This window comes from Phoca vitulina, unplaced genomic scaffold, assembly GCF_004348235.1.
Source record: "Phoca vitulina isolate PV1807 unplaced genomic scaffold, GSC_HSeal_1.0 scaffold1, whole genome shotgun sequence".
Taxonomy (NCBI): Eukaryota; Metazoa; Chordata; class Mammalia; order Carnivora; family Phocidae; genus Phoca; species Phoca vitulina.
Window position 1 is genome coordinate 61,666,204 of NW_022589704.1, and position 23,740 is coordinate 61,689,943.

The 23,740-nt window shown below is 36.3% G+C and overlaps 1 protein-coding gene and 1 pseudogene across 1 annotated transcript in view; both read left to right on the forward strand.

Annotated features, from left to right (window-relative positions):
* Window positions 1-23,740, forward strand: part of FASTKD1 (FAST kinase domains 1) — a 45,908-nt gene that overhangs the window by 6,768 nt on the left and 15,400 nt on the right. Inside the window, exons 5-8 of the mRNA XM_032401163.1 lie at window positions 13,644-13,769; window positions 15,947-16,345; window positions 18,734-18,844; window positions 19,718-19,849. Of these exons, the coding sequence (XP_032257054.1) occupies window positions 13,644-13,769; window positions 15,947-16,345; window positions 18,734-18,844; window positions 19,718-19,849 (768 nt within the window). The remainder of the gene's footprint in view (window positions 1-13,643; window positions 13,770-15,946; window positions 16,346-18,733; window positions 18,845-19,717; window positions 19,850-23,740) is intronic.
* On the forward strand, window positions 1,062-3,844 carry LOC116637530 (annotated as a pseudogene).

The following is a 23,740-nucleotide window of genomic DNA, read 5'->3' on the forward strand; positions in this document are numbered from 1 at the left end:
CTTACCAAGAACCCCACTCCCGACTCAGTGACTCACAAGAGGGAGGGATCTAACAAATATGGAGTGGATCCCTGAGGAGTGAGGAGTTTGAGCCCCACATCAGGAACCCCAACTCTTGGGACCTGTACCAGAGAGATGAGCTCTCAAAATTGGCTTTGAAAACCAATGGGGCTTACATCAAGGAAACCCAAGGGTTGTAGGAAACTGGGACTCTGCTCTTAAAGGATTCACACACAGACTTACTTGTCCTGGGACCCAGCACGAAAGTAGCAGTTTGGAGGTGCCTAGGCCATATGTGAGGGATTCACTGGGTAAGCTTAAAGTGCCTGTCAGAGGGACAGGTGTCTGTTGGAACCCTCTCTGTGGCTAGAGGCACTGGTGGGCACTATTTCTGCACTATTCCACCTTGCTAGCACCAGCACTGGCAGGTGCCATTTTTGCACTCTCTCTACCTTGTAAAAGTTGTTTGCCCTGCCTTTGTGCTCCTCCGTGGCTCTGCCCCACCAAACCTGTTGGGCCAGCTTCCCCTGGCCCAGTGCCCCTTGCAGCCCCACACTGCGAAGGCTGGTAGGCAGCTTTGCCTTGGCCTGGTGCTCCTCCTTGGCCCTGCCAAAGCTGGCAAGTATGGCAGTCCATAGAAGGAATGCCCTTTGAACACCTGCCTCTGGTGTCCAGGGAGGCTTGTGTTTCTGGGACCCATGGGACTGAACCAGTCAGACTTTTTGGCAGGCTAATACCCACAAAGCACTACACAGATAGCAGACTGAAATATCCCAGTCTTTCTGTGACCACTCCTTCAAGACCGAAGAGATAGATGTTTTGCCTAATACATAGGAACAGACACTGAAAGTCAAGGAAGAAAGAAAACAAAGGAATATGTTCTAAATGAAAGAAGAAGATAAAACCCCTGAAAAAAACCTTCATGAAACAGATAAGTAACTTACCTGATAAAGAGTTCAAAATAATGGTCATAAAGATGCTTACTGATCTCAGGAGAAGAATGGATAAACACAAAACTTAAAGAAAGAGATGGAAAACATTAGAAAGTACAAACAGAAGTCATGGAACTGAAGAATGTAATAACTAAACTGAAAGACACACTACAGAAGTTCAACAGCAGACTAGATGAACCAGAAGAAAGGATTAGTGACTGGGACCCGGGGACTCAAACAGAACAGCAAGAAAAAAAAAAGTGGAGTTACCTTATGGGGGCTATGGGACAACATCAAGTGAATAATGTTCTCATAATAGGTCTCCCAGAAGGAGAAGAGAGAGAAAGGGATAGAAAGCTTATTTGAAGAAATATTAGCTGAAAACTTCACTAATCTGGGGAAGGAAACAGACGTTTAGATCTAGGAATCCCAGAGAGTTCCAAATAAGATGAACCCAAAGAGATTCACACCAAGACACATTATAATTAAAACATCAAAAGTTAAAGAGAATCTTAATAGCAGCAAGAGAAAAACAGCTTTTTATGTATTGTTATGTACAAAGGACCCCCCCCCCCCAACCGCCAAAACTCTTACCAGGTTTTTCAGCAGAAACTTTGCAGGCCAGAAGGGAGTCACATGATATATTTAAAGTGCTGAAAGCAAAAAAACTTCCAACTGAGAATATTCTACCTGAGAAGATTATCATTTAGAATTGAAGGAGAGAAAGTTTTCCTGACAAGCAAAAACTGAACAAGTTCACCAGTACTAAACTAGACTTATAAGACACGTTAAAGGTACTTTAAGCTGAAAAGAAAGGCCAATTGGTAGCAAGAGAATATATGAAAGTAAATATCTCTCTGGTAAAGGTAAATATATATATTAAGGGTAGTGGACTAATCACTTATAAAGTTAGCACGAAGGTTAGAAGATAAAAGTAGTAAAAATAAGTATAACTACAACAGTTAGTTAAGGGATATACAAAATGTAAAGATGTAAAATGTGACATCCAAAACATAAAATGTGGGAAGGGAAGTAAAAATGTAGAGTTTTAGAGTACATTCAGACTTAACTTGCTATCAACTTAAAATACACTGGTATATGTATAGGCTAATATATGTAAGCCCCATGGAAACCACAGAACAAACATGTATGGTAGATATACAAAAGATCATGAAAATGGAATGGAAACATAACACCAAAGAAAGACATTAAGCCATAAAGGAAGAGAGCAAGAGTTAAAAGGAGCAGAGAAGAACTACAAAACAGCCAGGAAACATAACAAAATGACAGTAGATACCCATCTATAATTATTTTAAACATAAATGGACTGATGCCCACTTCTGGCTCTGTGGCTTCAGCATGGTTGCTTTAGGTGTCCCGAGGCTGCACAGTAGTGTGGTGGCTCAGGTGGGCAGCCAGTGACAATTCCAGTGAGTGCCAGTCTGGGGAGAACTGGGGGACCAGAAGCTGGGCTGAATCCTCACCGGACTGTTTTTCTCCACCCAGACAGGGCCTGGCTGCCAATCCCTCTGGCTAAGGGCCCCTTATAGAGTTCCCAAACTGGTCTTACACAGATGGCTGCCCTGCACTCCAGTGAAAGGCTAGCTTCAAAGAAAAGCCCAAAGGGAGAAGTTTGCAAGATGAGTTATATTGCTGTCAGAGGAAATGGATGCTAGATTACAGGCATGGCAGCTAGGCAGCAGGAGAAGTTGCAGAAAGGAGAAAGGAAGCAGAAAAAATGCCCTTAAACCTGAAGGGGCTCTACTTCAGAACGCACTACCAAGTCAATAAAAAGCAATTCCTGTCTCCTTTCCCCAGCCTCTCTCTGGCTTTCTTTTCCATCACCTACATGCCTCATCCTAGCCAGAAAAGAGCCTTCATGTTCCCCATCTGTCTTCAGAGCACAAGATCACTGCTTAGAAGGGTTGGCTCAGTGCCCTCATCCCTGGCTCCATTCCAGTTCAGCAGAATCTTGCTCTGGGATACTTACCCCTTTCGCAGGCCATAAGGCTGGCCCAACTATGAACAGTAACTGCTCTGTGAAGGTGAAGAAGGGGCAGCAGTTTTCCTGGTTTTAGCTAAGGATTTAAGCCTTTAATAGCCCATACACAGCTCAGGCTGAGTGTGGTTATTCATTTAATAAATGTTTTGATGAAAAGGGCAACCCCTCCCCCCATAAATGGACTAAATTCTTCAATCAAAAGATATAGAGTGGCTGAAAGGATAAAAAAAAGCAAGACCCATCTATATGCTGCCTATAAGAGGCTCCCCTCAGATGTAGCGACACATACAGGTTAAAAGTGAAGAGATGGAAAACGTTGTTTCATGCAAATGGAAACCAAAAGTAAGCTGGGGTAGCTACACTTATATCAGACAAAATAGACTTAGACTGTAATAAAAGGAAAAGATGGGCATCACATGATGATAAAGGGCTCAATCTAGCAAGAAGATACATTTGCAAATATTTGTGCACCCAACATAGGAGCACCTGAAAGTATAAAGCAATATTAACAGACTTAAAGAGAGAAATTAACAGCAATCCAGTGTTAATAAGGGCTTTTAATATCCCACTTACATCAATGAATAGATCATCCATACAGAAATAATAAGGAAACATCAGCCTTAAAATACATCAGACCAGATGGATTTAGATATATGCAGAACATTCTACCGAAAAGCAGCAGAACACACATTCTTCTCAAGTGCATGTGGAATATTCTCTAGGATAGATAATATATTTGGCTATAAAACAAATCTCAAGAAATTTTAGAAGACTGAAACCCTATCAAGCATCTTTTCAGACCACAATGATATGACAGTGGAAATCAATCACAAAAAACTGGAAAAATTATAAATATGTGGAGATTTAACAACATGCCACCAGACAACCAATGGATCAATTAAGAAATTGAAGGAGAAATAAAAAAATGAATAAATAAATGAAAATGAAAATATAGCTTTCCAAAATTTGCAGCAAAAGCAATTCTTTTTTTATTTAAAGATTTTATTTATTTATTTGACAGAGAGAGAGACAGCGAGAGAGGGAACACAAGCAGGGGAAGTGGGGGAGGGAGAAGCAGACTTCCCGCTGAGCAGGGGGCCCAATCCGGGGCTCGATCCCAGGACCCTGGGATCATGACCTGAGCCAAAGGCAGACGCTTAATGACTGAGCCACCCAGGCCCCCAGCAAAAGCAATTCTAATAGGGAAGTTCATAGTGATAGAGACCACTTTAAGAAACAAGTAAAATCTGAAATAGTCTAACTTTATACCTAAAGGAACTAGAAAACAGAGCAAATGAAGTGCAAAGGTAGTAGAAGGAAGGAAATGACAAAGGTCAGAGAAGAAATAAATGACATAGAGACTAAAGAGGGGTGCCTGGGTGGCTCAGTCAGTTAAGTGACTCTTGGTTTCAGCTCAGGTCATGATCTCAGGGTTGTGAGATTGAGCCCCGAGTCAGACTCTGCTCTCAGCATGGAGTCTGCTTGAGAGATTCTTTCCCTCTCCCTCCTTCTCTGCCCCTCCCCCCATTTGTGCCTGTGTGTGCTCTCTCTCAAATAAAACAAAATAGAGAGAAAATAGAAAAGATTGATGAGGGGCACCTGGGTGGCTTAGGTGGTTAAACATCTGCCTTTAGCTCAGGTCATAATCTTGGTGTCCTGGGATAGAGCCCCACATTGGGCTCCCCGCTCAGTGGGGAGTCTCCCTCTCCCCCTGCTCCCCCCCACCCGGCCTGCTTGTGCTCTCTCTTTCTCAAATAAAAAAGGAAAAGATCAATGAAACTAAGCTGGTTCTTTGAAAAAGTAAACAATTGATAAACCTTTAGCTATTTACTAAGAAAGAAAGAGAGCTTAAATAAATGAAATCAGAAATGAAAGAGGGAACATTATAACTGATACCAAAATAATACAAAGGCTAATAAGAGGCTGTGATGAACAATTATATGCCAACAAATTGGACAACTTAGAAGAAATGGATAAATTCCTAGAAACAAACAGTTTTCCGAGACTAAATCATGAAGAAATAGTCTGAATAGACCAATTACTAACAAGGAGATTGAATCAATAATCAAAACACTCCCAACAAACAAAAGTCCAGGAGCAGACAGCTTCAGTGGTGAATTCTACCAAACATTCAAAGAAGATTTAATTCCTATTCTCAAACTCTCCCAAAAATTTGAAGAGGAGGGAACACTTCCAATCTCATTTTACAAGGCCAGCATTACTCTGATACCAAAAGCAGACAAGGACACCATAAAAATGAAAATTACAAGTCAGTGTCCCTGAGGAACATAGATGTAAAAATCCTGAACAAAATATTAGGAAGCCAAATTCAATAATACATTAAAAAGATTTGTGGTTCCACATCCACAAATCAATCAACGTGATATAGCACATTAACAAAATGGAGGATAAAAATTACATGAACCTCTCAATAGATGCAGAAAAAGCATTTGACACAATTCAACATCCATTTATGATGAAAAAAAAACCTCTCAACAAAGTAGGTAGAGAGGAATGCCCCTCATCATAATAAAGGCCATAAATGACATAACCACAGCTGAGATCATGCTCAGTGATGGAAAGCCCAACATTTTTCCTCATGGTCATGAGCAAGACAAAGATGCTCACTCTTACCACTTTTATTCAATACAGTATTGCAAATCCTAGCCAGAGCAATTAGACAAGAAAAAGAAATAAAAGGCACCCAAATTGGAAAGGAATAAGTAAAGCTGTCACCATTTGCAGATGATACGAAAAAATATTTTTCTATATATAAAACCCTAAAGACTCCACCAAAAGCCTGTGAGAACTAATAAAGTAATTCAGTGAAGTTACAGGATACAAAATCAATATAAAAAAATCTGTTGTGCTTTTGTACACTAACAAACAGAAGTAGAAGGACAATCCCATTGTAAGAGGACAGTCCCACTTACAATTGTTTCAAAAACAATTAAATACCTAGAGATAAATTTAAACAATGAAGTGAAAGACCTGTATACTGGAAATTAAGACATTGGTGAAAAAAATCATAAGAGAACACAAAAAATTGGAAGATACTCCATGGTCATGGATTGGAAGAATTTATATTGTTAAAATGTCCATATTACCCAAAGCAACGTACCGATTCAATGCAACTCTATCAAAATTCTAATGGGGTTTTTCACGAATTGAACAAATAATCCTAAAATTTGTATGGAACCACAAATGATCCCTAATAGCCAAACAATTCTTTTTTTTTTTTTTTTTTTAAGATTTATCTATTTATTAGAGAGAGTGAGCGAGCGAGCACAAGCAGGGGGGTGGCAGAGGGAGAGGGAGAAGCAGGCTCCCCGCTGATCAGAGAACCCGGTATGGGGCTCGATCCCAGGACCCTGGGATCCTGACCTGAGCTGAAGGCAGCTGCCCAACCGACTGAGCCACCCAGGTGCCCCAGCCAAAACAATCTTGAGAGCAAACAGGGGAGGCACCATTCTCCCTGATTTCAAACCACATTAGAAAGCTATAGTGATCAAAACAGTATATTATTGGCATAAAAACAGACACATAGATCAATGAAACAGAATAGAAAACCAGGAAATAAACCTGTGCACATGGTCAATTAACTTATGACAAAGGTGACAAGAATATACAATGGGGAAAGAATAGTCTCTTCAATAAATGGTGCTGGGAAAACTGAATAGCCACATGCAAAAGAATGAAACTGGACCACTGTCTTACACCATACACAAAAGTAAACTCAAAATGGAGTAAACCACTTGAATATAAGACCGGAAGGCATAAAACTCCTAGAAGAAAACAGGCAGTAAGCTCCTTGAGATTGCTCTTGGTGATATATATATATATATATTTTTTGGTCTGACTCCAAGAGCAATGACAACAAAAGCAAAATAAAGCAAGTAGACTACATTAAACTAAAAAGCTTTTGCATAGTGAAGAAAATCATCGACAAAAAGGCAACCTACTGAATGGGAGAAGATGTTTGCAAATCATGTATCTGAATAGGGGTTAATATCCAAAATATATAGAGAACTCCTACAACTCAATAACAACAACAACAACGTGATTAATTAATTAAATAATATGGGTAGAGGACTTGAATAGATCTTTCTCTAGAGAAGACATACAGATGGTCAGTGGGTACACGAAAATATTCTCAACATCACTAATCATCGGAAATGCAAATCAAAACCACTATGAGGTATAATCTCACTACTGTCAGAATGGCCATTATAAAAAAGACAAGAAGTAACAAGTGTTGGTGAGGATTGGGGAAAAGGGGACCCTCTTGCACTATTGGTGGGAATATAAATTGGTACAGTCACTATGGAAACCATTATGGAGTTACCACAAAAACAAAAAGTAGAATCACCATTGATCCAATAAGTTCACTTCTGGGTATTTATCCAAAGAAAATAAAAATACTAATCAAAAGATATATGTTCATGGCAGCATTATTTATAATATTCAAGATATGGAAACAACCAAAGTGTCCACTGATGGATGAATGGATAAAGATGTGGTGTGTGTACACACGTGAACACACATAATGGAATATTACTCAGCCATAAAAAAGAATGAAATCTTGGCATTTGTAAACACACGGATGGACCTTGTGGATATTAGGCCAAATGAAATAAATCAGACAAAGACAAATATGATTTCATTTATATATGGAAATCTAAAAGCAAATGAATGAACAAAACAAAACTTATAAATGCAGAGAATAGATTGGTGGTTGCCAGAGGGCAGGGGAGTTGGAGGTTGGGCAAAATAGGAGAAGGTGGTGGGCAGGAGGTACAAACTTCCAGTCACAAATAAGTCATAGGGTTGCAATGAACAGCGTGGTGACCATAGTCAGTGATACTATGTTACATATTATGTAACTTTATATGATGACAAGAGGAAACTAGACTTATTGGGGTAATCATTTCACAGTGTATATAAATATCAATTCATCATGTTGTATACCTGAAACTCATGTAATGTTAAATGTCAATTATACCTCGATAAAATAAAATAAAAACCATGGAGGCTAAATAACATGTTACTAAACAATGAATTGATGAACCAAGAAGTCAAACAAGAAATCAAAAATTACATTGAAACAAATGAAAATAAAGAAACCAAGTTTCCGAAATCTTTGGGATGCAGCAAAAGTTCTAAGAGGCAAGTTTATAGTAATACAGGCTGACATGAGGAAGCAAGAAAAATCTCAAACAATGTAACCTTACACCTAAAGGAGTTAGAAGAACAAACAAAACCCCAACTGAGCAAAAGGAAGGAAATAATGAAGATTAGAGCAAAAATAAATGATACAGAAATTAAAAATACACAATAGAAAGATCAATGAAACCGGAGCTGGTTCTTTGAAAGACAACAAAATTGATAAACCTCTAGCCAGAGTTATCAGAGAGAACCCAAATAAACAAAATCACTAATGAAAGAGAAGAAGTAACAACCAACACCACAGGGGGCGCCTGGGTGACTCAGTCAGTTAAGCGTCCAACTCTTGATTTTTTGGCTCAGGTCATGATCTGGTTCTGGGATTGAGCCCTATGTCAGACTCTACGCTTAGCAGGGAGTCTGCTTAGGATTCTCTCTCTCCCTTTCCCTCTGCCCCTCCCACTGCTCATGCTCTCTATCTCTCTGTAAAATAAATAAAATCTTTAAAATAACAACCAACACCACAGAAATACAAACAACTGTAATAGAATATTATGAAAACTTATACGCCAACAAATTGGGCAACTTAGAAGAAATGGATAAATTCTTAGAAACATATAACCTAGGGCGCCTGGGTGGCTCAGTCGTTAAGCATCTGCCTTAGGCTCAGGTCATGATCCCAGGGTCCTGGGATCGAGTCCCACATCGGGCTCCCTGCTCGGCAGGAAGCCTGCTTCTCCCTCTCCCACTCCCCCTGCTTGTGTTCCTGCTCTCGCTATCTCTCTCTCTGTCAAATAAATAAATAAAATCTTAAAAAAAAAAAAAAAAAAGAAACATATAACCTATTAAAACTAAAGCAGGAGGAAATAGAAAATTTGAACAGACTGATTACCAGCAATGAAATTGAATCAGTAATCAAAAAACCAAAAATCAGAAGTCCAGGACCAAATGGCTTCACAGGCAAATTCTACTAAACATTTTTTTTTTTAAGATTTTATTTGTTTGACAGAGAGACACACAGCGAGAGAGGGAACACAAGCAGGGGGAGTGGGAGAGGGAGAAGCAGGCTTCCCGCTGAGCAGGGAGCCCGATGCGGGGCTCGATCCCAGGACCCTAGGATCATGACCTGAGCCGAAGGCAGATGCTTAACAACTGAGCCACCCAGGTGCCCCTCTACTAAACATTAACTAAACAGAGTTAATACCTGTTCTTCTCAAACTATTCCAAAAAATAGAAGAGGAAGGAAAAGTTTGAAATTCATTCTGAGGCCAGTATCGATGCTGATACCAAAATCAGATGACACCACAAAAAAAGAGAACTACAGGCCAATATCTCTCATGCATATAAATGCAAAAATCCTCAATGAAATATTATCGAATCAAATTCAATAATATATTAAAAAAATCATACATCACGATCAAGTGGGATTTATTCCAGGGATGCAAGGGTGGTTTAATATTCACAAAATAATCAACGTGATACATCATCAATAGAAGAAAGGATAAAAACCATATGACTGGGGCGCCTGGGTGGCTCAGTTGGTTAAGCGACTGCCTTCGGCTCAGGTCATGATCCTGGAGTCCCGGGATCGAGTCCCGCATCGGGCTCCTTGCTCAGCGAGGAGTCTGCTTCTCCCTCTGACCCTCCCCCCCTCATGCTCTCTCTCTCTCTCATTCTCTCTCTCTCAAATAAATTAAAAAAAAAAATCTAATAAAAAAAAACCATATGACCATTTCATTAGATGCAGAAAAAACATTTGACAAAGTACAACATCCATTCATGATAAAAACCCTCTGCAAATTAGGTCTAGAGAGAACAAAGCCCAACATAATTAAGACCTTATATGAAAAACCCACAGCTTACATCATTCTCAATGGTGAAAAACTGAGACCTTTTTCCCTAAGGTTAGGACAGCACTACTTTTACTCAACATAGTACTGGAAGTCCTAGCCACAGCAATTAGACAACATAAAGAAATAAAAGGCATCCAGATTTAAAGGAAGAAGTAAAACTCAAAATTCGCAGATGACATGATACTGTATGTAGAAAACCTTAAAAACTCCACCAAAAAACTACTAGAACTGATAAATGAATTCAGTAAAGTTGCAGGATGCAAAACCAATGTGCAGAAACTTGCTGCATTCCTATACACTAATAATGAAGCAGCCGCAAGTGAAATTAAGAAAACATTCCCATTTACAATTGTACCAGAATCAATAAAATATTTAGGAATAAACTTAACCAAAGAAGCAAAAGACTTTACTCTGAAAATTATAAAATACTGATGAAAGAAATTCAAGATGATATAAAGAAACAGACATTTATGCTCATGGATTGAAAGAACAAATATTGGTAAAAGTCTATATTACCCAAAGCAATCTACAGATTTAATGCAATCCCTATCAAATACCAACAGCATTTTTCACAGAACTAAACAAACAATCATAAAATTTGTATGGAACTACAAAAGACCTCTAATAGCCAAAGCAATCTTGAAAAAGAAAAAACTGGAGGTATCACAATACCAGATTTCAAGTTATATTACAAAGCAGTAGTAATTAAAACAGTATGGTGCTGGCATAAAACTAGACAGATCAGTGGAATAGAACAGAAAACCCAGAAATAAACCCACAATTATATGGTCAATTAATCTTTGACAAAGGAGGAATGAATATCAAATGGGCAAAAGACACTCTCTTCAACAAATGGTGTTTTGAAAGCTGGACATCCATATGTAAAAGAATGAAATTGTACCACTTTCTTTTTTTTTCACCATACACCAAAGTAAACTCAGAATGGATTAAAGACCTAAATGTGAAACCTGAAACCATACAAATCCTTGAAGAGAGCATAGGCAGTAATTTCTCTGACACTGGTCATAGCAACATTTCTCTAGATACATCTCCTGAGCCAAGGGAAATAAAAGCAAACATAAACTATTGGGACTACATCAAAATAAAAAGCTTCTGCACAGCAAAGGAAATAATCAACAAAACCAAAAGGCAGCTTACTGAATGGGAGAAGATATTTGCAAATGGCATATCCAATAAAAGGTTAGTATCCACAATATATAAAGAACTGTTATAACTGAACACCCCAAAAACAAATCATCTAATTAAAAATCGGCAGAAGACATGAACAGGCACTTCTCCAAAGAAGACATCCAATGGCCAACAGACACATGAAAAGATGCTCAACATCACTCATCATCAGGGAAATGCAAATCAAAACTACAATGAGATAATTCCTCACACCTGTCAGAATGGCTAAAATGAACAACACAAAAAACAGGTGTTGGCGAGGATTTGGAGAAAAAGGAACCCTCTTGCACTGTTGGTGGGAATGTAAACTGGTGCAGTTACTGTGGAAAACAGTATGGAGGTTCCTCAGAAAGTTAAAAATAGAGCTACCCTATGATCCAGTAATGGCACTACTGGGTATTTACCCCAAAAATACAAAAACACTAATTCAAAGGGATACATACACTCCAATGTTTATAGCCCCATTATTTACAAAATAGCCAAACTATGGAAGCAACCCCAGTGTCCATCAATAGGTGAGTGGCTAAAGAAGATATAGTACATTTATACAATGGAATATTCAGTTATAAAAAAAATGAAATCTTACCATTTGCAACAACATAGATGGAGCTAGAGAGTATAATGCTAAGTGAAATAAGTCAGAGAAAGACAAATACCATACAATCTCACTCGTATGTGGAATTTAAGAAACAAAACAAATGAGCAAAGAAAATAAAGAGAGGAGAGACAAACCAAGAAACAGATTAAGTATGGAGAACAAACTGATAGTTACCAGAGGGGAAGTGGGTAGGGGAGGGATGGCTGAAATAGGTAATGGGGATTAACAAGTAGAAAACAAAACCAACAAAACACAACAGGTCTCCTAAACCAAGTAGAAACCTAGGGCAGAAAGGAAAGGATTGACTAAGATGCAGAAGAAAGAACAGGATATTTTTCAGTAGACAGAGAGGAGCAGGCTTATCACTGGTTATTATTACCCCATCTTATGCCCTTTCAGCATATTGCTTCTTAAAGCACAAACCATGATAAATTCTTAAAATTGTAGTTTTATATATATATATATATGTACATATATATATATATATGTAGTTATATCTGTTGGCCTCTGTTAATATGTGCTGGATTAAATGAAATAGGATCAAACAGTTCTCTGGGCTGAGAGATTCTACATTCATTTACTGAATTGTGATTTTAATAAATCTCATGACCTAAACCCATCTGTCTTCTCTTCTCCATTTTTACATTCTCTTTATCTGTAGTTATCTTTTATTGAGAGTAAGGAGAAATACCTTATTTCTTTTCTAAGCAGTCCAAACTACTGGATTTTTGGGTTAAATTTGGTCATTGTTGAAAATAGCTCAGATTTTAAAATTTTTTCTTTAAAGCAGCATTATTATGTGTATTATGCAGCTTGAACAAATCATTGTAAAATAGATGCTTTTTTTGTTTTTCCGTTAAACCATTAAATTACAAATGTACACTTGTACTTCCCAATCAGACATTTCCTTTTAATTTTTCATTTCAAAATAGCTTAGAAGATTTTATTCTGTATGATGTTTTTTATTTTTAGTGATACTTTTATTTTTTCATAATGATAATGTTTAAAAATTTTAAAACTCTAATTTGTATTTCCTATGTAGAATTTTTAATAGTGTCATAAAATAACAACTTCTGATTTTTTGGTCTCTGTGCCCTATGATGTTAATTTTTTGTTACTACATTTGCTATTAATCAATGATTTTGTTAAAATGTTTATAAATGTTATATAAACATAATTTGTAATGATTCAAAGAGGATACATTATGGTTTAACACTGTATGATGGATCTTAGCAAGGGTAATTAGCATGTATTTGAATTAGCATGTATTTGTTTTAAAGATTCCTCCATGATTTGCATGATTCAGTTGTTTGTTCTTTTTTATTGCTGTGTGGTATTTTATGAATATGTACAATTTATCCAATGTACTTTTGATAGATTGTTTGCAGTTTTTTGCTATTAACATATTGTGCTGCTGTGGACTTCATTATGCTTGTCTTAGTGAATTCAGAGTCTTTTTTTTTTTTTCCAGGAGTCTTTTAAAATCTGTAACAATTCTCCTTCCCTCTTTTCTGTTGCCATTTACTTGTTGAAGAAATGGGATCATTTTTCCTACAGAAAAATTCTGGAGTTTTTCACAGCCTTGTTATAGTAGTGGTTGTTTTGTTAATGTACAACCTTATGTTGAAATTGATCTGTCACCTCAAAAATTAATAGATAAATGATTCAAATAATTTCAGGTGATTTTTCCGTTTAAAAAATCTTCCAATAGTATCTGACTTTTTAATTGTTAGCATGGGTTACTTTTATAATAATAAAAAATCAACATTTAAAAAAACATTCCTTTTATGTTAGTAATGTATTAGTAGTATATTAATACTTCTGATTGCTTTTTATTTTATAATTGTGTATTGTGTTTTAAGTGAAAGTAAATAGTAATGATGTTCTTTGTATATTTCCTTTAATAGGTTTGATATTAATGTGCTGTCAAAATTTGCCTCTTGCCTAGCAAATCAACATTTATATTTCAGTCCATTAATGGGAAAAATAGCTGATATTGTACATAGGAACCTGGAAACCACAGAGGACTTAAGGTAAATGTATTTAAGGTAAATATATGGTAGACAGATTCTGGGCTTTGGATGCACACACACTTAGATATGCCACTTGCTACCTATGTGACTTTAATCTCTTGAAACTTTAGTATCCTTATCTATAAAACAGTACTACTTTGGAATCTCCTTTGCAATGTTGCTGTGGAAATTAGAGATAAAGTATATAAAGTATAACATGATATTGTTGAGCTCTGTGAAATATTTAGATTTTACTTTACTTGCAAGCTACAAGTTTGCCTGTCCCCATGGTCTCATTTAACTTTAATTACCTTCCTAAAGACTCTGTCTCCAAATATGCTCACATTGAGGGCTAGGCCTTTAATATATGGAGTTTGCGGGGGACACAGTTCAGTCTGTAGCACGTATCAGTGTTGATAGCATCATTATCATAATAGTCAAAAGGTGGAAATAACCTAAATGTCCATTGATAGATGAAGGGACAATCAAAATGTGGTATATAGCTACAATGGGATATATGCAGCCTTATAATTATAGGAAGGAAGTTCTGATACATGCTACAACATGGGTGACATTATGCTAAGTGAAGTAAGCCAAACACAAAAGGACAAATACTGTATGATTCCACTTAAATGAGCTCCCAGAGTAGTCAAATTCATAAAAACAGAAAGTAGAATGGTTATTGCTAGGGGCTGGCAGGGGTGAAGAATTGAGAGTTACTGTTTAAATGGGTAAGGCATTTTAGTTTGAGAAGATGAGAAAGTTCTGCAGATGGATAGTGGTAATGGTTGCACAACACTGTGAGTATACTTAATACCACTGAACTGTACACTTAAAAATGTTTAAAATGGTAAATTTTATGTTATATATATTTTCACACACATATAGCAAAGTAGCTTGTAAAAGCAGAGAAAATAAAAGTCAGTGTAAATTTTTTAACTTTAAAAAATTCTTATAGATCCCTTTGAGAATCTACTAAAATCTTTGGACATTTCCCTACTCTAATCTGCAATTACAAATATACATACAATTAAAAAAAATCATTTCAGAGGGTTTATGGTTAAATGAAATAGCAATGTTAAGTTACTAATTGTTGCTAAATATTAACATGAAACATTTGAGTAGAGAAGTCAAAGTATTGTACAACTGGGTTTTTAAAATATATTTATTTTATTGGAAAGGTTGAAGAAATTTGAAAACAAAAATAAATGCAAACAGTCCCCCTAACCTAATGGTTGAGATAGTTTTATATTTACATTTTTCTGTCTTTTCTGTAAATGTTTTATAATTATCATCCCTGAACATTTGTTATATACCTTTTCCATTTTGCATTCCTTATTCTTATGGGTGCATTCTTGTATTTGTAGTTTTCTGATTTTTGTATTATGTTAAGATCTGTGTTTTGAAAGCAGGGACCTCACCTTTGTAATTTTGAAGTCTCCCTCAATGCCTGGAAGAGTGATTTATGTTCCTTAAAAGTAATTTTTAGTGAAGAAATATTAAATGCTACCTTATGTTCAGTACTTGCTGTCATATATTACTATCTACCTAGCATGAGACATTAAAAAATATAAAGTCATTTATTAGTGAGAAATATTTTACCAAGAGTTTTATTCGTAAGTTATCGATACACAGAGAAAGGAGTAACAAAGCGAAGTCTACTGCCAAAAATATAAATTGAGACTTTTAATGTTGTATTCATGGGCTGTTGGTCCAAAGTGATTTCTGAGTGAATTTCACTAAAATATTTTCCTTCAAGGCAGTTATCTATAGAGTAAGATATTATACACAGTTAACAAAAGATATTGTAATTTATTTATTTTTTATCTAAAGGCATTTGATTACTAGGAGGTCTGCGTTCAAGTCCTGTAAGAATATTTAAAGGAAAAATTTTGTGGTATAAAATCCATAATTTTTTTTTTTAAAGATTTCTTTATTTGACAGAGAGAGAGACAGCGAGAGAGGGAACACAAGCAGGGGGAGTGGGAGAGGGAGAAGCAGGCTTCCCGCCGAACAGGGAGCCCGACGTGGGGCTCGATCCTAGGACGTCCTACCTGGGACCATGACCTGAGCCGAAGGCAGACGCTTAATAAAATCCATAATATTTTAACTAGTTCTTTTCCGTATCTAATCATTTAGTCTTAGAGTTGTTCTTTATTCTTAAATAAGGTGAAAATCTGCATCTTTTTCCTTTTTAGGTCCTTGTCTGTATTGATGGTCAGCATATCTTCTTTAATATCACAATGTTTTCAAGAACAATTAGTGAACAAAACAGAACATCTTTTTGATACCATAGATTCTTCCCAGGTCAACGTTGCAAGAAGAATAGTACAATTTCTTCGAAATACTAAATATAGTTATTATCCACTATTGGAAAGGTGCAATAAAGTGTTTTTAAGCAATATGAACCACCTTGATTTGGACTCCATCAGTAAAATACTTAGTCTATATCACTCTCTACAGTTTCATAGTTTTGAATTTGTTAAAATGGCTAAAAAGAGGCTAACTGAAATGATTCCTCTGTTTGATCACCCTGATGGCTTTGTAAAACTGTTTGTGGCATTGGGACCTATTGCAGGACCTGAAGAAAAGAAACAGTAAGTTCAGCTAAAAATGCTTTACTTTTCTTGTAACTGCTTGGAGCCTTGCAAGCTTAGACCTCCTTGCAGTTCTGGAAGGCACACATCACCCCATGCAGCCCTGGAAGGGAGAATAATCTCTTATGTCTGCTCCTTGATTCCTTCTCTGATTATTTTAGTTTACATCTCAAACTCTTAGTCTACTGTTAAATTCTGAGAAAGAGCCAATAACTCCATCGTGGTGACTAACACAAGAAAGGATGAGGGAGATGGATATTCTCTGTGGAGAATACCGTTTTAAGTGTTTTTATTCTCCCTGGCCCATATGATTGACTTTACACACAGATATAAGACTCTCCCACCTCCAGTATAGGGTGTAGAATATTCAGAATTATGATAGCCTTAACAATGGACCATTCTATCCTTTGTCGTCTTTATACTCGTCATCAAAGGCATTTCTTTAGCACCTTGGTAAATGTTCCCTTGTCAGGTTGGAGTGAATTTCATCTTTTTCCTATCTTTTAAAAATTCCCAGTTTTGCCAGATATTGATGTAGATAGAACTGCTTGGGATATAAAGATGGGCAAGCATTAAATTAATACATGATTACTAGGTATGAGCAAAGAGAGAAGTATGATTAGTAGATTCAGTAAGCAGGGGTTCCAAGAGTTGCATAATAGAGGTATCTACATCATTACTCTCTTACCAAAAGATTCATGGAGAGTTTTATTTTTAAGGGTCCTTTGAATTACATGAAGACATTTAAGGATATATTTTAAGAGACTGTTCAAGATGGGAACAAGATAACTACTTAAAAAGCTTTTATTGAAATTTTTTTTTTTTTTTGGTCACCAAGTACTGTTGGAATCTCATATGCTAAAGCAGTACAAAAGTTGAATTTAATTGGGTCCCTGCCTTTAAGGAATTTATATTCCAACTGGGAGGATAGAAATGTATATATAATAAAAATGTGTAAATACCATGATATTGTAGTATCGTTATGAATAGGTACTCAAATTAGTGATAGAGATAGTAGATAGGAAAATGAGAGAAAAATGTGGACATAAATGGCTGGGAAAATCTTTGAGGAGAAGCTGGGTTTGAAATGTTTGATAAGGTTTATGAAAAGGATGGTGTAGAGCTATCCGGTAAGAATAGAGAATTAGTTTTTCCTGTTATCTTCAGATGTCATATTTTGGGCTTGCTTTCTAAATTATTCTATAGGGGCACCTGGGTGGCAGTCGGTTAAGCCTCTGCCTTCAACACATCATAATCCTGGGGTCCTGGGATGGAGCCCCGCCTGCGCTGGGCTCCCTGCTCAGCGGGAGCCTGCTTCTCCCTCTCCCTCTGCTGGTCCCCGTGGTTGTGTACTCTCTCTCTCACAAATAAATAAATAAAATCTTTTAAAAAAATAAATTATTCTAAAAGATACAGTTATATATAGATACTCGTATTAGTGCATGCACTACTTTGGGTGGTTTCAAAATGGATTGTCTTTGTAAATTTTCAGTTTATAGTGTCACAGCGAGTATTTAGTGTATGAGATTTCTGTTAATATGCAGGTATATTGACTTCCTGATCAGATCTTACTCAATTTAAGATAATTGGGATATTGTTAGAATGTCAGTTTTTAGTTCTTTAGCTCTGTAGTACTGAATAATTTCACTGAATCGTTGTACTTTATAATCATTATAACCTTATTTGAATATCACTAAAAACCTTTTGTCTGTATTTTTTAAGAGCCAGTTTAAGATTAGAGTGTACTGAAGCCTTAATTCCTTTGATAAAAACAATATATTTTTCTTTATTCAGTCATTTATATTATCCCCTATTATGTGGGGGAGAAAATTGATACTGCATATTGAATTCAGTTTTTGTTTGTGTTTCTTTTCTATTCATTACCTAAGAACTTATTTTATTTATTTTTTTAAAGATTTTGTTTATTTATTTATTTATTTATTTATTTTTTGAAGATTTTATTTATTTATTTGACAGAGAGAGAGACAGCGAGAGCAGGAACACAAGCAGGGGGAGTGGGAGAGGGAGAAGCAGGCTTTCCGCTGAGCAGGGAGCCCAATGTGGGACTCGATCCCAGGACCCTGGGATCATGACCTGAGCCGAAGGCAGACGCTTAACGACTGAGCCACCCGGGCGCCCCAAGATTTTATTTATTTATTAGAGAGAGAACGAGCAGAAGGAGGGGGAGAGGGAGAAGCAGGCTCCCCACTGAGCAGGAGCCCCACGTGGGGCTCGATCCTAGGATCCTGGGATCTGACCTGAGCCGAAGGCAGCCACTTGACCAACTGAACCACCCAGGCACCCTACCTAAGAACTTATTTTAAAAAAGAACTTTTTATAAGCTAATCATCAGTTCTTCAACATAAAAATATTTTTCTTTACTTCTAGACTTAAATCAACTCTATTACTGATGTCAGAGGAGCTAACCAGACAGCAGGCCCTGGCAGTGATGGGAGCAATGGAAGAGATGGAAAGCAGAAATTCACATCTGATTAAAAAGTAGTCTTTCCTGAAATTCATGGTGTTAATGTTTAGCTGTCATCCATAAGTAACTTTTTTTGAGGATGCATTATGTTTTTTTCTATAATCTAGCTGTTGGTTTTGAAGAAATAAGGAATTAACACTTAAGGCGTTGTTCATTATCTAAATAGTTTGTTTTTTAAAATAGAGATGTTTAAATTGTTTATAGCAGTTTTCATTTCATTTGCTGTTGTTATTTTCAAGCAGAGGATCATAATCTAGGAAAGTAGAGAGCATCTATGTGAACTTGAATTGTTTCACACCACAGTTACCTTGAAATCATACTGCCATATATTGTCTTTTTTTTTAAAAGAAATTTAAGAGGAAAAAAATACATAGTTCAGATTATATATACTTAATGTTTTATTATCCATTATATGATCCTTTTTAAAGTATTCCTTCTGCCCCATTTCTTCCAACATATTCCCTCTTAGCATTTCTTATTGCTTTTAATCCATTCCATTAGAGGGCCAGTGAATTAAGGAAGAAAATTAAATCAGTTTTGCTAATTGTTAGTAACTCTTGGTAAAGATTTCTTTGTGGGGAAGATGTGGAATTTGATGGCTGTTCTGTGAGTTTTTTTTATTTAGAAAGTGAAACTTTATGCTTTTCTCTCCTATTGCTATTAATAATTAAATATTTACACTTCATTGATAGCTCTTCTATCATTCTATCTTAATTGTTTACATTTCTGTCACCATTTTGAGACTGCTCTTTAAGAGTGGAAAACCTTATCTCATTCATTGCTGCTTCTCCAACACAGAGCATGTCTGGCATGAAAGAGCTCCTCAGTAAATACTTAATACAAAATGAATGAGTTGATTGTAATATATGTTTTATCATTCTTTATAGAATTGCTTCAATTCTGCATAAACATTTGGATAACTATAAACCAATAGAGTTATTGAGGATAACTCAAGCATTGATTTTTCTACATTTTCAAAGTAAAGAGCTTTTTGTGAAACTCAGAGAATTACTGCTTAGGTAAGGTTACAGTGTTTATTTTATAATCTAGACTCAATGTTTGTTTTGTTTGATTATGTAGAGAGTTGTTGGAACTTTTGGAGGCAGAATTAAGTGGCTTGTTATTTAAAATGTTAACACACTTACCTCTCCCCATGTGCATTCTGCCAGTGCTCATGCTTGGTATATTCTGAAATGAAGCCAGTTGGGCGATGAGTTCCCCAGGCATGAATAACAGTAAAAGCCAAGGCATTTTCCTTTCCTGCAAGAATACAATAACTATGAAAAGATTGGAGCTGCCCAACAACGCAAAACTTCCATTTGGGAGCACTTATATTTAGGGGCCTTCAGTCTGCTTACGTGCCTGTTTTAAGGCATGTTAGATTGTTTTAAAGCATATTAAATTTTTTAATTTGTAATTTTTAAAATAAAATATTTAAGAGTAATGTTACTGAAAAAGTATTTTACCTTTATAATTTAATGTTTTCTGTTTTTCTATGGCTATAACATTCATATTTTAACAGGGAAGTTATTCAGTTTTCCAAGTATGCTTATGGAAATGGAGTCAAAATGGACTTTTGCATGAAAAGGTTTTTTATTTTAACAATCAGAATAATGACTTGAATGAAGCTAAAATTAGATTAATCTTTTTCTCCATTTTTCTATACTAGTTTGATTTCTGATTTTGATTCCTGGAAGACCAGGCATGGGACTCTATGCCATAATCAAAAGGATTGGTGTAGAGTTGAAAATGATTTTAATTATAGTAAAATGATATGCCATTAAGGTTAAGAAGGATTTGAATTGAAGAATAAGAATTGGCACTTTATCAGGTGCTTATTAGGTATGTTAGTAGAAAGTTCACCCTTTTCTTAAAGAAATAACCTTTTTCAGGGCGCCTGGGTGGCTCAGATGGTTAAGCATCTGCCTTTGGCTCAGGTCGTGATCCCAGGGTCCTGGGATCGAGTCCCGTGCTCCCTCCTCAGCGGGGAGCCTGCTTCTCCCTCTCCTTCTGCTCCTCCTGTTTGTGCGCTCTCACTCTGTTAAATAAATAAACGAAATCTTAAAAAAAGAAAAAAAAAAGAACCTATACAAAAAAAAAAAGGAAATAACTTTTTTCTTACCAAGGTGATTATATGCAGGATTATTGTTTCTTCATCCTTTTCATATTTAGCATAGACTTTTTTTTTTTTAAAGATTTTAATTATTTGACAGAGAGAGACACAGCGAGAGAGGGAACACAGGCAGGGGGAGTGGGAGAGAGAAGCAGGCTTCCTGCGGAGCAGGGAGCCTGATGCGGGGCTCGATCCCAGGACCCTGAGATCATGACCTGAGCTGAAGGCAGACGCCTAATGACTGAGCCACCCAGGCGCCCCAGCATAGACTTTTACATAGCCTCTGAATGTAGAATTTTATGTTCTAAATTAAGTATCATAAACTGGCCCAGGGACATGGTTTATTTGGTCTGCACAATGTTTTTTAATAAGTGAAATTACACAGTCCTGTTTGCCTATAGGTATGTTAACAGAAAAGTAAGAACAGAAGTGGGAGTATCAAAGGGAATTCCACTTTACCCGTGATGTTTTATTTCCTTTGTAAAATGACTTGAAGCAAATATGATAATGTTAAAATCTAGTAATTCTGAGTAGTGAGGGCCCTTATACATCTCTGGAGTTTAAAATCTTATCAAAAAGTTAGTTGGAGGATGTTGTATGGAAATCATAGGTGCTTACTTTCCCAGTATCAAATAGACTTTAGAAGGAACACAGTCTAATTAAACTATTCACATAACTATTCCTATAAATAGCTCCTGAAGCCATTCAGGGAACACAGGGAATTCATATACTAGAATAATGTGGCCTTTTTTTTTTTAACCATATTGAAATATAATCTACATAAAATATACCTTTCTCCTCCTCATTACTCTGCTTCCCTGTCCCCCAGGTTAACTACTACCTCTAGTTCCAACTACATGGATTAGTTTTGCCTATTTTGTGTGTCTATTGTGTCTGGCTTCTTTTGCTCAATAATTATGTTTATGAGGTTTACCCATGTTTTTGCTGTATTGTGTTCTCTTTGTAAGGATATAACAAAAATATTTTTATCCATTCTACTGTTGATGGATATTTTATTTATTTCCAGTTTTTGGCTATTATGAATAGTGCTGTTATGAATATCCTGAATATAATGAATAGTGCTGTTATGAATATCCATATCTTTTAGTAAACATATGTATGCATTTCTGTAGATATTTACCGAAGAGTGTAATTGTGGGTTCATAGGTTATACATACGTTGTTCATCCTCAGTAGATCTGGTAAATGGTTTTCTAGAGTGACTGTATCAGTTTATATTCCCAGTAGCAGAATGTGAGCTGAGCATGCCTGTTGCCCCACATCCCTGCCAACACTTGACATATTTTTATTTTCTAATTTTAGCCATGCTGGTGGGTGTGTGGTGTATTGTAAATAAACACGCATGCACATGTAAGTTTTGGAATTTGAGGAAGTGTTTCCAGAAAAAATATCAAGTGGAGGTTGGAGAGATTGTATCTGTTGGGGGTTTATTTTTAGACAATTATTACAAGGTTGATTCATATTGAGAGTTCTACCCCTTAGGTCAATTCTGCAAACGTAGCTTCTGGGGCTTTCTTTATATAAAAGAGTATATTTATTTTTTGTGGTTATAAGAATAAAATATTCATTTAGTACTAATCGGGTACCTACTTTGTGTCAGGCAGTGGGCCAAATATCATATAAAAATCATTTTGAAAATTTTGGAAAATAGAAAAAAGTATAAGAGAGAAAATAAAAATCATTCCTAACCTCGTTTATCCACTGACAACAATTTGATTTATTTACCTGTGATATGTACTTAACTTACATGTGTGTATAAAATTTTTCTTCCCTCCTCCTTGAGAATACAGTTTTGTACTTTTTTCCCCCACTTAACCTTACCCACTTAGCATTTTCTCACATCATTTAGAACTATTTGTATATCTTTTTAATGACTGGATATTACCCATCATATGACTATACCATAATTTATTTAAGTGTTCTCTCATTGAACATTTAGTTTCAAATTTTAGCCATGTAAAAATATGATACATAATGCAAATCTTTGCTAGCATTTTATCTATTTTTCTGTTGTAATCCTGTGTATTTAAAAAAATTTTTTAGGAGCTTCTGGGTGGGCCAGTCAGTTAAGCGGCTGCCTTTGGCTCAGGTCATGATCCCAGGACCCTGGGATCGAGCCCCACGTCAGGTTCCCTGCTCGCTTCTCCCTCTCCCTCTGCCTGCTGCTCTGCCTACTTGTGCATTCTCTCTGTGAAATAAATAAAATCTTCAAAAAAAATTTTTTTTAAATGAAGTATAGTTGCCATTTGCTCACATTTTAGATTCTTTTTTTTTTTTTTTAAGATTTTATTTATTCATGAGAGACAGAGAGAGAGAGAGAAGGCAAAGGCAGAGGGAGAAGCAGGCTCCCTGTGGAGCAGGGAGCCCGATGTGGGACCCGATCCCAGGACCCCAGGATCATGAGCTGAGCCGAAGGCAGATGCTTAACTGACTGAGCCACCCAAGTGCCCTTTAGATTATTTTCTTAGTCTGGTTTCCTAGACAGGGATTGACCATGTCAAATGATGTAATTACTTTTTAAGTTTAGTAAGTAAAGGAGAATGCCTGTGTCGATGGACCCTTACTAGCATTGCTATTATGATTATTTTAATATGCTAATTTAATATTTTAAAAAGGAACTCAACAACTTCATTTTAATTTACATTTGATTTTTTCTAGTACTTCTAAGCCAAAAGATTCTTTAAAAGCTCCCAACTGTTGAATCACAGATCTGTACCTCTGAAACAAATAATGCAATATATGTTAAGGAAAAAAAAAAAAGAAGATAGCAGGAGGGG